Raw genomic sequence first — 14,234 nt, 5'->3', positions numbered from 1 at the left:
TGATAAGTAATTTTCCCCTGACGATTCTCAAATCTTCTTCCGCATCGGATGCTGAAACACTTTCCGGTTCTGTGTTCAATTCATAGATTTTATGTGCTTCGATGCTCGATGAATTTTTAACAAGAGTGGTCGGTCGTGCTATGGTTGGTGTGGAAGAATTCTTCTGTACATATTCCATCGTAATAGTCTGTTTGGGTGGCTCGTATGTATTTTGTGACGGTATCAAAATTGCTTTTTGGTAGTTGACTTGTGGCATAAACCTGTACCCTGTCGAAGTTTCTACTGTTTCTGCTTCACCTTCGGAGCTGACCGTTTCGGTTCCCGTTCCGGAATCTACAAAATTTTCGGAATGGTTCTTTTTAACAACAGTAGGTTCTGGCGGCTGCGAACGTAACACATAATTTGAAGATGTTTGTAGTATAGTTGCCTCCGGTTTATTTACATTCGGCATGAACTGGTGATTAATCCTTTTCTGTTTCTTCATCTGATGGTTTTCGTTATCGGAGAGTTCATCCCCACTTTCAGATGAATGAGTATCGTTTGTATTATTTTCCATGTTTGTTCGGTTGATTTCACAATAAATAACGCGCTTTATTTGGTTGTGTTCCCCAGTTGATGGTGTTAACCTGACCACTTTATACTGATGATCCGAATCATTATCGTCTGGCCTATCCTCAATATGGTTTTCAATTACATTCGAAGTTTCTCGATAAATTATCGGAGAAGGTGTTATTGTTGTTTCTAAGCCATTGTCTAACTTGGAAATATATGCTGGTCCTGAATCTGTAGTGTGCTCCTCTATAAAATTAGATTCTACCATTTTTTTTGCTGGTATTGGGCGCAATTCGCTTCTCACTTTCTCGTATAAAAATTCAGTGCTGCCTTCACCTGCACTATCATATAAGGAAGACCGGGATCTTGATTTAACTGGCTTGCTATTTACATTCATGATTGTATCTTTCGGCACCTCAAATGCTTTGATTCTACGATGTACGTTTCCCTTGATTAAAGCTTCCCTTTTTTGTTCACTTATCGCTATACTTCCATCTTCAATGTCGTTTTCTTCGTCATTTAGTGTGGGCGAAAGCAGAAAGCTTTGACGTCGTTCCGATGTCACAAAGCTTTCTACAATAGCTGGACTAGAAATTTCAACATTCCTAGACGATGGTGTTTTATAATTTTCAGAAGTTGTCAAACCGGTCTCAGTGTTTGATATGACCGCTTGGGTTGGTTGCTGTGTAATAACTGAATTTTCCGAAAATGTATTTTCAGCGGTTTGAGCAAGAATATTTGGTTGAGACTCGAGCGTTTCATCGTTAATTAATTTATTCTTCAACGGTTGCATAATATCATAGTCGATGACTCCATCGGCTCTGATACGTTTGTTTATTGCACTTGGGTCTTCTACTGTCCACAGGTCATTGTTTTCATTCCTATTAATTTCACTCGAAGGTAAAGTTTCTACAGGTGTACTAATATGTGCGTGTACATCTTCAGCAGTTCCATTGTCTTTCTTGAATGGTGGAGCAGCAACCATTTGGTTAGAAGTTTGTTGAATTTCAGGGGCAACATATTCAGTGCTGTTTTTCAGTAAAGGGTTGTTAACAGTGAAATAGTCTGCCCTCGATTCTTCCTCAGGGTATTCTGAGCTTGGTGAGCGCTGCGTCTGATTTTGAACGTCAACCGAGTCTGGAAAAGTGTTCTCAAATGAACTAAGTGCATTCAAATTCTCAACACGAGACCGATCGCCGCTGACATCATGATTCACAACTTCTGAACCGGTTAAGTTTGCTTCAACCACTGTTCCGGGTCTAGCATCATTGTAACCAGTTAAACTTGCGGCGTCAGCTGGCTTATTGGGTTGAGACGCGAGTGGTTCATTCGCGGTAACAGGAGTCGTCCAACGAGTTATTTGGTCGTTGTTTTTGTTGGCATCAATTGTTTCATGCTCTCTTAGTAATCCGTTTGAATCTTGCAGGTGTCGAGAGTGAACAGTACCGTTCGTAATGTATTCAACTGGTTCTGCAGTAGACTTGTCACTTGTTTTCTTCGTCTCACCGAAAATTGATCGCCCTGATTCGAAAAAACGACGGAGGAAATTTACTGGTTTTCCGGTCACCACTTGCTCTTTCTCGGTTTCTTTCGTGCTTTTGATGACCGTTGGTTCCGCTTTCACATTCTCTTCACTGTACTCTTGGGAGGCAAACTCTCCAAGAAAATTGCTGCCCAGACTACTACAGCTGCTTGAGCTTCTACTGACTGTTGCCGAGCCTGGGTATTTCGCTTTTTGCTCGCCGTTAAAATCTCTATTGCTTTCACTCTCTTTCGATGCAGCCAATACAACAGATTCATTTTCTCGCACATTTTCTCCTTGAGTTTTTTCAACTGAACTCAATCCGTATACTAATCTCTCTCCCGTACCCGTGTCGTGTTCTGGGCTAATACTTGTGCTACTTTCTGTTATGACGGTATTTGTAACTGCAGGGTATGTAGATATAGTACCATTGCTCTTTGTTGTTATTATTGTTGTTTTAGCTGCTGCTGTTGCAGTTGAATCACTTTTTATCAGCGGTGTCTGATTACCCTCTGGTGGTTGTTTAAGCCGGGTTAACATCTCAGAGTTGGTTGAATAATAGGGAATGTATGAAACACGGTCGAGATTACTGCCAGAATTGTCTTCTTTTAAATGCGTTTCTTCTCCGTCTACTGTACTTATTCCTTCCTCTTTTTCTTTGTCGTCTTCTTTCTTTTCCTCCCCTTCCTCTTCTTTATTACCAACACCGTCTCCTAAATATGTCCCACTAACCACGACAGTTTGTATGTTTTCAACACTAGTTGGAGTTGAATGTATTTCACTGGCGATTGTCGGCACAATATTATCTTCTGCTTCAACTAAAGTAATTTCTTCTCCCACCACCACTCCTGTTTCGTCCGACTTTTTTAACACTTTCTGAGTCAAATCTGTTGTAGCTGTTGCGATTACTGTCGTAGTGGTTGTTGTTGTTGTTGCTATTGTTGTAGTTATCGGTGTAACGTCCGTTGCTATGTCTTTTATTGCTTCTTTTTCATTGGTGTCAACAGAAGCACATGACTGAACAAATGAAGGAGCGCTTCTGAAGAAGGTATTGTTACTTTTGACACGCCTTTCTTTGTTAAAAGGTTTTCCTCTCTTTCCCCTAACTTGTTTACTTCAAGCATAGAAACTGAACTCAATGTGTTTTCATTATCAATCGGTAGATTTTCTGAAATCACAATTTCTTTGCCCTTCTCGTCTTCTTTCTGTTTTTCCTCTGACAACATTACCATTGCCTCTTCTGCTTCGACCTTTTCTATCTGGCTTTCCTCCTTCTCTAACGACTCCTCTTCTCTTTCTTCTTCTTTCTCTCCTGCTACCACGACGACATCAGTTGACCCTATCACTACCAACTCTTCACTCTCTTTTTCTTCTTTTTCTTGTCCTTCTTTCTTTTCTTCATCGTCTATGTCACGCTCTATTTCTCCGACAGGGAGGTCTATTTTTCCACTTGTATTTTCATTCGCATTAATTTCTTCCAGTGTTTCCCCACTCGTAACTCCCATTCCAGTCACAGTTTCCATTTCTCCCTTAAATTCGTTGATATCTTCTGTTTTTACACTGTAGACGATTTCAATTTCATCTCTTACATCATCCAGATCGTCAGTTTCTCTCTTCGCCTCTGGAGCATCGCTTTCCACTGCACTGGCAGTGGGTGGTTGATTTGCTTTGAGTATTTGCTTTTCTTCGTTCGAAATGGAGAGAAGCGAACCTTGCTTGTAGCATTCTGGTAATTCTGCATGGTCGCTTATTATCTCGTTACTTCCTTGACTGTTTTCCCTTTGCAAAACGTACGCCATTATGCTCTCGAATTTATCAGGTATTGTATCAGAAATACTCTCTGCAAGGCTTATCGTATCCTCTTCCACATTCACACGTTCAACTTGCTCAGTATTCATCGCCGATGAAGCATGAAGCCCTTCTTCTTTTTCTATTAAAACCTCATCATTGCCAGGGATAACAACAGGTTGTACTTCAAAATCAGATGGAATATCCACAGGTGGGTTCATTTCCGAAATAACTTGTATATTTTCACTTGTTACCGAAGAAGGGGCAACTTCATAGCTTATAGGGGTAACTTCGAAATCTTCACCTACTACTTGATCTAGTGAAGGAGGCGTTTCTTTTGTGACGGTTGATAGGCTAACTTCCACAGTCTCACCTACGACTTCGTTTTCCCCTGAAGGGAGAGCTTCTTGTGTGGCGGTTGGAAGGCTAACTTCCACAACTTCATGTACGACTTCACTGTCCACTGAAGGGACAGCCTCTTGTGAGACGGTTGGTAAGCTAACTTCCACAATTTGATGTGTGACTTCACTGTCCACTGAATGGACAGGTTCTTGAATGACGGCTGGTAGGCTGACTTCCACAACTTCCTGTACGACTTCGCTGTCCACTGAAGGGATAGCCTCTTGTGAGACGATTGGGGGGCTAACTTCCACAACTTCATGTACGACTTCGCTGTCCACTGAAGGTACAGCCTCTTGTGTGACGGCTGGAAGGCTAACTTCCACAGTTTCATCTACGACTTCACTGCCCACTGAAGGGACAGCCTCTTGTGAGACAGTTGGTAGGATAACTTCCACAATTTCATGTACGACTTCGCTGTCCACTGAAGGGACAGCTTCTTGTGTGACGGTTGGAAGGCTGACTTCCACAGTTTCATCTACGACTTCACTGTCCACTGAAGGGACAGCCTCTTGTGAGACGGTTGGTAGGCTAACTTCCACAATTTCATGTACGACTTCGCTGTCCACTGAAGGGACAGCTTCTTGTGTGACGGTTGGAAGGCTGACTTCCACAGTTTCATCTACGACTTCACTGCCCACTGAAGGGACAGCCTCTTGTGAGACGGTTGGTAGGCTAACTTCCACAATTTCATGTACGACTTCTCTGTCCACTGAAGGGAGAGCTTCTTGTGTGACGGTTGGAAGGCTGACTTCCACAGTTTCATCTACGACTTCACTGCCCACTGAAGGGACAGCCTCTTGTGAGACGGTTGGTAGGCTAACTTCCACAATTTGATGTGTGACTTCACTGTCCACTGAATGGACAGGTTCTTGAATGACGGTTGGTAGGCTAACTTCCACAATTTCATGTACGACTTCGCTGTCCACTGAATGGATAGTCTCTTGTGTGACGGTTGGTGGGCTAATTTCCACAGCTTCATATGCCACTTCACTGTCCACTGGAGGAAGTGCTTCTTGTGTGATGGTTGGTAGGCTGACTTCCACAACTTCATGTACGATTCCACTGTCCACTGAAGAGAGCGTTTCTTGTGTGACGGTTGGTGGGCTAACTTCTACAATTTCATGTACGACTTCGCTGTCCACTGGAGGAAAAGTTTCTTGTGTGATGGTTGGTAGGCTAACTTCCACAGTTTCATCTACGACTTCACTGTCCACTGAAGGGAGAGCTTCTTGTGTGACGGTTGGAAGGCTAACTTCCACAACTTCATGTACGACTTCACTGTCCACTGAAGGGAGAGCTTCTTGTGTGACGGTTGGAAGACTAACTTCCACAACTTCATGTACGACTTCACTGTCCACTGAAGAGACAGCTTCTTGTGTGACGGTTGGAAGGCTAGCTTCTACAGAATCCTGTACAACTTCTTTGCTTACTGAAAGAATAGATTCTTGTGTGTTTAATGGTGGGCTAACTTCCGCGGACTTGTGTGCAACTTCAGTGTTCAGGGTACTGAATCCTTGTGACTGAATTAGTGGGGTTACCTCATGAAGACCGTGTGCAGTATTACTGGTTACAGAATCAGTTGTCTCAGGGACCTTTGTATCAGGAGCAATCTCATTTGTTTTAAGGATAATTTCTTCTGTTTGTTGAGCCGGAATATTATTTCTTATCTGAGTAATCCGGCTGTTTACAATCCTGAGTCTTTCTTGAACACTGGGTCTACGTGATTGCTCAGTCTTAATAATTTTGCCAGTTATTTCAGAGTCATTCAATGAGTGCACGTCAGCAACGCGCTTATCTGGGACAAAATTTTCTTCATCTTTTGTAGCAGAAGTAATTTCTTTAACATCATCAGCATCTTCTTTCTTCAAGAAAGTGATAGATTCTTCTGTTTTTTTAAAGAGGGGTTCATCACAAGCTTTCATTATAGTTTCACTTTTCATTGCAGGCAAGGTTTCTAAACATTCTTCGGCTTCCTTGACTGATGAAATTTCAGCAAAGTTTGTCAAATCTGTCGATGGGCTAACTTCCACAGTCTCATGTATCTCTCTGTCAGAGGTTTCTTGTGCTACTGTTGGCGGGCTATCTTCTATAGTCTCATATACAATTTCTTTGTTTACTGAAGGGAGAGTTTCTTGTGTGTCTGTGGGTGGGCTAACTTCCACGGTCTCATGTACAACTTTACTGTCAGGTGAGGGCAGGAGTCCTTTAGTTACACCAACTGTTCTTTCTCCAATATGTTTGTTAACAATTCTGAGTCTTTCTTGAGCTGTTGGTCTGTATTTCTCAATCACAGTTGCGGTATCTTCTAGGATGTGTGTCTGAGTACCGTTCAACAAGTTAGTTTCATTGTCTTCCACATTTCCACCAGCATTTTGATTCTCTTTCTCTGAATTCATGTCATTTTCTTTCTTCCAAGGTTGAAAATTAAGATATGTATCTGCTTCATCATCCGCATATCTTGTTGGCGGCCAGATCCTTGCAAGTTTTCTTACTTTGTGTTTTCTGACAGTTTTTGAAATGTCGAAAATCGACAATTCTTGTATATTGGTTTTGTTATGAACTTTTTCTGGGCTTTGTGGTAAATCTTTTTTTCTGATCTCGGCATCCTCTCTACCAGACTGTTCGGTTTCTTCTTTTCTAATTGGCTTTACAGACGTCTCACTAAGCTCGTTCCCTACTTCAGCTTCAACTTCAAGCTCTGTATTGGCATCAATTTTATTGGTTATCTGGTTTTCTATTTGTTGTTCTACGATTTCGGATTCGCCTGATGTTTCTGATGGAATATCTTTTACTATGAATTCTTCATTTCCACTGGTTCTAATTCCATTGCTGTACTCCTGGTCGGTCACCGTTGACTCTGAAATATTTCTTGAGTACAACAGTGATTCAGTTTTCCCCTCATCTGTGGAAAACGTCCCCAAGGTGATGTTGTTATTGTTGTTATCGTCGTCGTCGTCGTCGCCATGTATATTGTTGATCTGGCTACTGTTTTGTTCGTTAACGACATTACTGTCGTTGATAGTTTCCACCTTTCTATTCACCTCAACAACAAGCACCTCTTCTGTCATATCTTCTCCGCGAACATAATTATCCGTTTTTGTTTCAATGACACCTTTTATATCGTTGTTGTTGCTGTAGAGATCATTGTCGTTGTTGCTTTTAATGTCGATATTACTGTTGTCGTTGTTGGTGATCGTATTAATTATTTCGTAACTGCTATTCTCGTCGCTTTCGTTCCGGATGTTGTCGTTAATTTTAGACATCGATTCCAATCTACATTGCTGCTCAGGATACATTATATCTGATGTGATCGTAGTTTGAAAACCAGTCGACGGTAGCGATAGAGACTCTTCTGTTTGTTGTTGCTCGACGTTAATGAGACGTTCAGAAACCAGCCCCACTTCCTCAGCTTCGGACGTATTAAATGATGTGTCCGATATATTTGTCAGTATATTTGGCTCTGTTTTATAAATAGTGTCTCCACTTTGCATAGCATTGTCTGGAGTAGAATAGAGGGGAACGGAGGCCACATCTGCGTTGATGAAAGTATTTTCTGTTATCTCTATTTGCTGTTTTTGCTCCAGTTCATAATTGAGTAGTTCTTTCTTTTCTTCCCCTGTTTTCAGTTCTTTTTCTTCTCGTTGTACTTCGTTTTGCTTGTTTTGTACACGAAGTATCTGATTCAAATTACTTTCTACTGGTTTATATCCTATTGGTTTCGTTCCGATTGTATGTGCCCAAGAAGTATCTGATATTTCTCCGCCATTTATATAGTGGGCTTTATTTTGATGCAAGTCATCTTTGTCATATATGTATGCAGAAAATATCTTCTGCAGTTCCTTCACACGGCCTCGTTTGATGCTCTGTTTCATTGTCTTGTACATGTCGTCGCTTAGGTGCTGGACTACGTGGTTAGCATCTTGGTATATAATTGTAAAATTTCCGTTCACACTGCTGCTATCTCCTTCAACACTCGCTGTCGGTGGCGTTGCACGAGAATGTGACGACAGCGTGGTTAGAGACGAGGTGGGGGAAGAGGAAGTCTCTGTCGATGGTGACGAAAAAAAGAAACGGGAAGTTGTCGGGGATGTCGACGGTTGTGTTAGCAGAGGTATTTCTGTTTCAGGCTGCATCGGCGACATCGTTCCAGGTGGTGTCGGTGGCAATGAGTGCAAAGTTTGTGTAGAAGGTGATTGTGAGAGAGGAAAAGTAGCAGACGAATTAAGGGAGGAAACCTCAGATACCGTTATGGATGATTCTACAGACACTTCAGGAGATAAGTCCAGAGATGATTCCACAGATTGTGTCACTGATGGTGCCAAAGACGGTTCCGGTGTTGGTACTAGGGGCGGTACCTCACTTAATTTTAGAGATTGCGCTTCAGACACAGCAACAGTTGGTCTTACAGATAGTTCCTCAACTGGGTTTAAAGAGGTAGACTCAAGCAATGCATTAAATTGAAGCACAGTCAATTCCTTAGCCTGTACCTCAGATTGTGAATAAGACTGTGGTACAGATGGTACCTCGATCTGCTTGTTTTCCAATGGCATAGATGGTACCTCCGGCATTTTCTCATCCAGTGTCACAGATACTACCTCAGGCAACTTTTCATCTAATATCACAGATGGCACCTCAGGGAGTTTATCTCCCAGTGTCACTGATGGTATCTCAGGGAGCTTCTCATCTAATGTCACTGATTGTACCTCAGGCAGTTTCTCATCCAATGTCACTGATGGTACCTCAGGCAGTTTCTCATCTAATGTCACTGATGGTACCTCAGGCAGTTTCTCATCTAAAGTCACTGATGGTACATCAGGCAGTTTCTCATCTAATGACACAGATGGCACCTCAGGCAGTTTCTCATCTAATGACACTGTGGGTACCTCAGGCAGTTTCTCATCTAATGTCACTGATGGTACCTCAGGCAGTTTCTCATCTAATGGCACTGATGGTACCTCAGGCAGTTTCTCATCTAATGTCACTGATGGTACCTCAGGCAGTTTCTCATTCAATGTCACTGATGGTACCTCAGGCAGTTTCTCATCTAATGTCACTGATGGTACCTCAGGCAGTTTCTCATCTAATGTCACTGATGGTACCTCCGGCAGTTTCTCATCTAATGTCACTGATGGTACCTCAGGCAGTTTCTCATCTAATGTCACTGATGGTACCTCAGGCAGTTTCTCATCTAATGTCACTGATGGTACCTCAGGCAGTTTCTCATCTAATGTCACTGATGGTACCTCAGGCAGTTTCTCATCTAATGTCACTGATGGTACCTCAGGCAGTTTCTCATTCAATGTCACTGATGGTACCTCAGGCAGTTTCTCATCTAATGACTCTGATGGTACCTCAGGCAGTTTCTCATCCAATGTCACAGATGGCAACTCGGGAAGTTTTTCACTCAATGTCACGGATTGTACCTCAGGCAGTTTCTCATCCAATGTCACTGATGGTACCTCAGGCAGTTTCTCATCTAATGTCACTGATGGTACCTCAGGCAGTTTCTCATCCAATGTCACTGATGGTACCTCAGGCAGTTTCTTATCCAATGTCACTGATGGTACCTCAGGCAGTTTCTCATCTAATGTCACTGATGGTACCTCAGGCAGTTTCTCATCCAATGTCACTGATGGTACCTCGGGCAGTTTCTCATCTAATGTCACTGATGGTACCTCAGGCAATTTCTCATCTAATGTCACTGATGGTACCTCAGGCAGTTTCTCATCCAATGTCACTGATGGTACCTCAGGCAGTTTCTCATCTAATGTCACTGATGGTACCTCAGGGAGTTTCTCATCTAATGTCACTGATGGTACCTCAGGCAGTTTCTCATCTAATGTCACTGATGGTACCTCAGGCAGTTTCTCATCCAATGTCACAGATGGCAACTCGGGAAGTTTTTCACTCAATGTCACGGATTGTACCTCAGGCAGTTTCTCATCCAATGCCACTGATGGTACCTCAGGCAGTTTCTCATCCAATGTCACAGATGGCAACTTGGGAAGTTTTTCACTCAATGTCACAGATTGTACCTCAGGCAGTTTCTCATCTAATGTCACTGATGGTATCTCAGGCAGTTTCTCATCTAATGTCACTGATGGTACCTCAGGCAGTTTCTCATCTAATGTCACTGATGGTACCTCAGGCAGTTTCTCATCCAATGTCACTGATGGTACTTCAGGCAGTTTCTCATTCAATGTCACCGATGGTATCTCAGGCAGTTTCTCATCTAATGTCACTGATGGTACCTCAGGCAGTTTCTCATCCAATGTCACAGATGGCAACTCGGGAAGTTTTTCACTCAATGTCACGGATTGTACCTCAGGCAGCGTCTCATCCAATGTCACTGATGGTACCTCAGGCAGTTTCTCATCTAATGTCACTGATGGTACCTCAGACAGTTTCTCATCTAATGACACTGATGGTACCTCAGGTAGTTTCTCATCTAATGTCACTGATGGTACATCAGGCAGTTTCTCATTCAATGTCACGGATTGTACCTCAGGCAGTTTCTCATCTAATGTCACTGATGGTACCTCAGGCAGTTTCTCATCTAATGTCACTGATGGTACCTCAGGCAGTTTCTTATCCAATGTCACTGATGGTACATCAGGAAGTTTCTCATCTAATGTCACTGATGGTACCTCAGGCAGTTTCTCATTCAATGTCACGGATTGTACCTCAGGCAGTTTCTCATCCAATGTCACTGATGGTACCTCAGGCAGTTTCTCATCTAATGTCACTGATGGTACCTCAGGCAGTTTCTTATCCAATGTCACTGATGGTACCTCAGGAAGTTTCTCATCTAATGTCACTGATGGTACCTCAGGCAGTTTCTCATTCAATGTCACGGATTGTACCTCAGGCAGTTTCTCATCCAATGTCACTGATGGTACCTCAGGCAGTTTCTCATCTAATGTCACTGATGGTACCTCAGGCAGTTTCTTATCCGATGTCACTGATGGTACCTCAGGAAGTTTCTCATCTAATGTCACTGATGGTACATCAGGCAGTTTCTCATTCAATGTCACGGATTGTACCTCAGGCAGTTTCTCATCTAATGTCACTGATGGTACCTCAGGCAGTTTCTCATCTAATGTCACCGATGGGACCTCAGGTAGTTTTTCACTCAATGTGATGGATGGTACCTCCGGCAGTTTCTTATCTGGAGTGACAGATGGCACCTCATGCAATGTCACAGATGTTTCCTTCTTTAATGCATCAAGTTGTACTGTATCCAGTGTCACAGAGGATGCTGTGGTCATTATTTCAGCTTGAGGTGGGGACGGTGCCGCGGACAATGATGGAGATAATTCCACTGAAGATATTTTTGATTGTGGTATGGAAGACGAAGATAGTGTGTGCTGAGGGTGTAAAGGTGTAGAAATTTGTTCTTGAGATTGCAACTGCTGGTTAGCGTGTCTGGGAGAGGATGTTGCAATTTGCGAGGGTAATAAAGGAAGTGAGGAATCGGTGCGAAGAGTTGGCGGGATTGCGGAATTGGTGGTTGTTGAACTCGTTGATTGTAACTGCGGCGATGAATCTGACGAAAGCTTCGCTGCTGACTTCGATTTACCCAGAAAAAATTGTGAAAATTTCTTGAAGGGTTGTTGTGATGTTTTCGAATATGGCTTTGGAAGAAACGCACCCCATCTCGAAAATTCTGGCTGACGTGTAATTTTGGGAGCAACACTGTCTGAGATATCTTTTTTATTTTCAGAGCTATCAGTATTATCATTCTTACTATCCATTTTAACTTCCGAAGATAATGGATCTGACGAATTACTTTCTGGTTTTGGCTCTTCCTTTTCCTTGTCTAATTGTTTCTCTTCAAAGTAAGAAGAATGGGAAGGAAGAGAAGCAGCAGAAGGGAACGATTGAGAGGAAACGTTGTCCTTTTTGTCTGGGAGAACCTTATCTTCGTTAGAGAGCAACGTGGATTCGTGCTTTCCAGCACGGGATGATGAATCTTCAGAGCTGTATATATCTGTTGCGGTCAAATCAGGTTTTTCACAGAGTTGGTCTGATGTCACATGAGGCTCCACTTTATTTTCAGCCATAGTTGAACTACTTTGAATATAATTTAACAGAGACAGTGGCTTTTCTGCAGTTCCAGACACATCACATTCTTGTTCAACATTCTTTTCTGTGTATGCACCAATCAGATCTTTATCTCTTTGTGAATTACCATTTCTTACAACTACATTTTCACCATCGGAAGAAACATGGTTATTTATAGACTCTTCAGTTTCTATTTTTTGTTCTTTTACATCTTCTTCAATAATTTCTTCTTTTTCTTTTTCCGTAATTATTGCAGCTTTTTCTCCTTCTTTCTCAATTCTTTTTACAACTTTTTCATTTTCTTCAAATATAGCATCCTTTTGTCTTTCTTCAGTTGTTACAACTTCTTTTTCTATTTCTTCACTTACTACATCTCTTTCTCTTTCTTCAATTCTTTCAATATCTTTTTCGATTTCTTCAGTTTTCGCCGCATCTTTTTCTATTTCTTCAGTTTTCGCCCACATATCTTTTTCTATTTCTTCATTTTTCGCCACACTTTTTCTATTTCTTTTCTTCGTTTTTTCGCCACCTCTTTTCTATTTCTTCAGTTTTCGCCACATCTTTTTCTATTTCTTCAGTTTTCGCCACATCTTTTTCTATTTCTTCAGTTTTCGCCACATCTTTTTCTATTTCTTCAGTTTTCGCCACATCTTTTTCTATTTCTTCAGTTTTCGCCACATCTTTTTCTATTTCTTCAGTTTTCGCCACATCTTTTTCTATTTCTTCAGTTTTCGCCACATCTTTTTCTATTTCTTCAGTTTTCGCCACATCTTTTTCTATTTCTTCAGTTTTCGCCACATCTTTTTCTATTTCTTCAGTTTTCGCCACATCTTTTTCTTTTTCATTTTCATTTTCTTCAGTTTTTACACCTTTTTCTATTTCTTCAGTCAGTACATCTTTTTCTTTCTCTTTAGTTATTACGATTTTTTCTTGTTCTTCAGTTCTTACATCTTTTTCTTTTTCTTCCTTTTCTTCTGCTTCTGATTCCTCGACGCCTTCTTTCTGGCTTTCGGCAGATCCCAACGGAGCAACATATTGTTTAGGTGTTTCTAGTCCTCCGTTTAAATTTGAATCCAAATTCAAATCTAGAGAAGTTTCAGGGAGATATTTTTTAAGTGACTTACTAACACTAGAGGCTGTTGTGCTGTTATCCTGCGACGTTTCTGTTCTGAGAATGCCGTTCTTCACAGCGTCGTTTTCTTTGATGTTGGGATCTTCGTGTGTTTCGATTCCTTCGACTTTCTTGGTTTTGCTCGGCGAAGAAAAACCCTTTTTAAAGCTGTTTCTAAGCAAATGAAATATACTCTTTGGACGTTCTGGATTTTTTTCTCCTTCCGGATCCATTTTCCTTTTAACTTCTTCCTTTTATTTTTGTATCTTATTTTATTCTAATTTAATAATAAGACTATAAATCATTTGGGCTCCAGGATTCTTTCGCTGTTGGTTTCTGTGCAAGAAGAAAAAAAACGAGATTAGATTACTACTACTACTACTACTACTACTATAATAATAATAATAATAATAATAATAATAATAATAATAATAATAACAACAACAACAACAACAACAATAATAATATTCAGTAACAAAACAGGCAAAGGAATATCTAAGTGAATTCCAAACACAACAAATTCCGGAATTAGATATACGAGAAACAAGCACAGAAAAAGCTAAGCACATGAAAGCTCGTGCTAAAACTGCTGCCTTAGATATTCTGACTGATAGATGGCAAGAAAGACCTCTCAATGGCAAATACCCAAAGAGAGCGAATAGTGCCTGTGTTGACAAAGCCCTCACCCATCAATGGCTAATGGCCTCTGGCTTAAAATCTGAAACAGAAGGGTTTATCATAGCAGCCCAAGATCAATGTCTACCTATAAGGAACTACCAGGCCAACATATTAAAG

At 41.4% G+C, this 14,234-nt stretch overlaps 1 protein-coding gene across 1 annotated transcript; it reads right to left on the bottom strand.

Annotated features, from left to right (window-relative positions):
• Positions 1-2,767: 2,767 nt before the first annotated feature.
• On the bottom strand, positions 2,768-12,643 carry LOC118762007. The gene is made up of 6 exons (XM_036500229.1): positions 11,308-12,643; positions 10,768-11,199; positions 10,300-10,587; positions 9,544-10,227; positions 9,112-9,507; positions 2,768-9,039 (listed from the first exon to the last, which is right to left on the bottom strand). The coding sequence occupies exons 1-6, from the start codon at positions 12,325-12,327 to the stop codon at positions 3,052-3,054; spliced, it is 8,808 nt and encodes a 2,935-aa protein (XP_036356122.1). The 5' UTR covers positions 12,328-12,643; the 3' UTR covers positions 2,768-3,051.
• Between the last annotated feature and the right edge of the window lie 1,591 nt (positions 12,644-14,234).

This window comes from Octopus sinensis, unplaced genomic scaffold (assembly GCF_006345805.1).
Source record: "Octopus sinensis unplaced genomic scaffold, ASM634580v1 Contig19172, whole genome shotgun sequence".
In the NCBI taxonomy this organism is placed as follows: Eukaryota; Metazoa; Mollusca; class Cephalopoda; order Octopoda; family Octopodidae; genus Octopus; species Octopus sinensis.
This window is presented reverse-complemented; position numbering and strand designations above follow the sequence as displayed.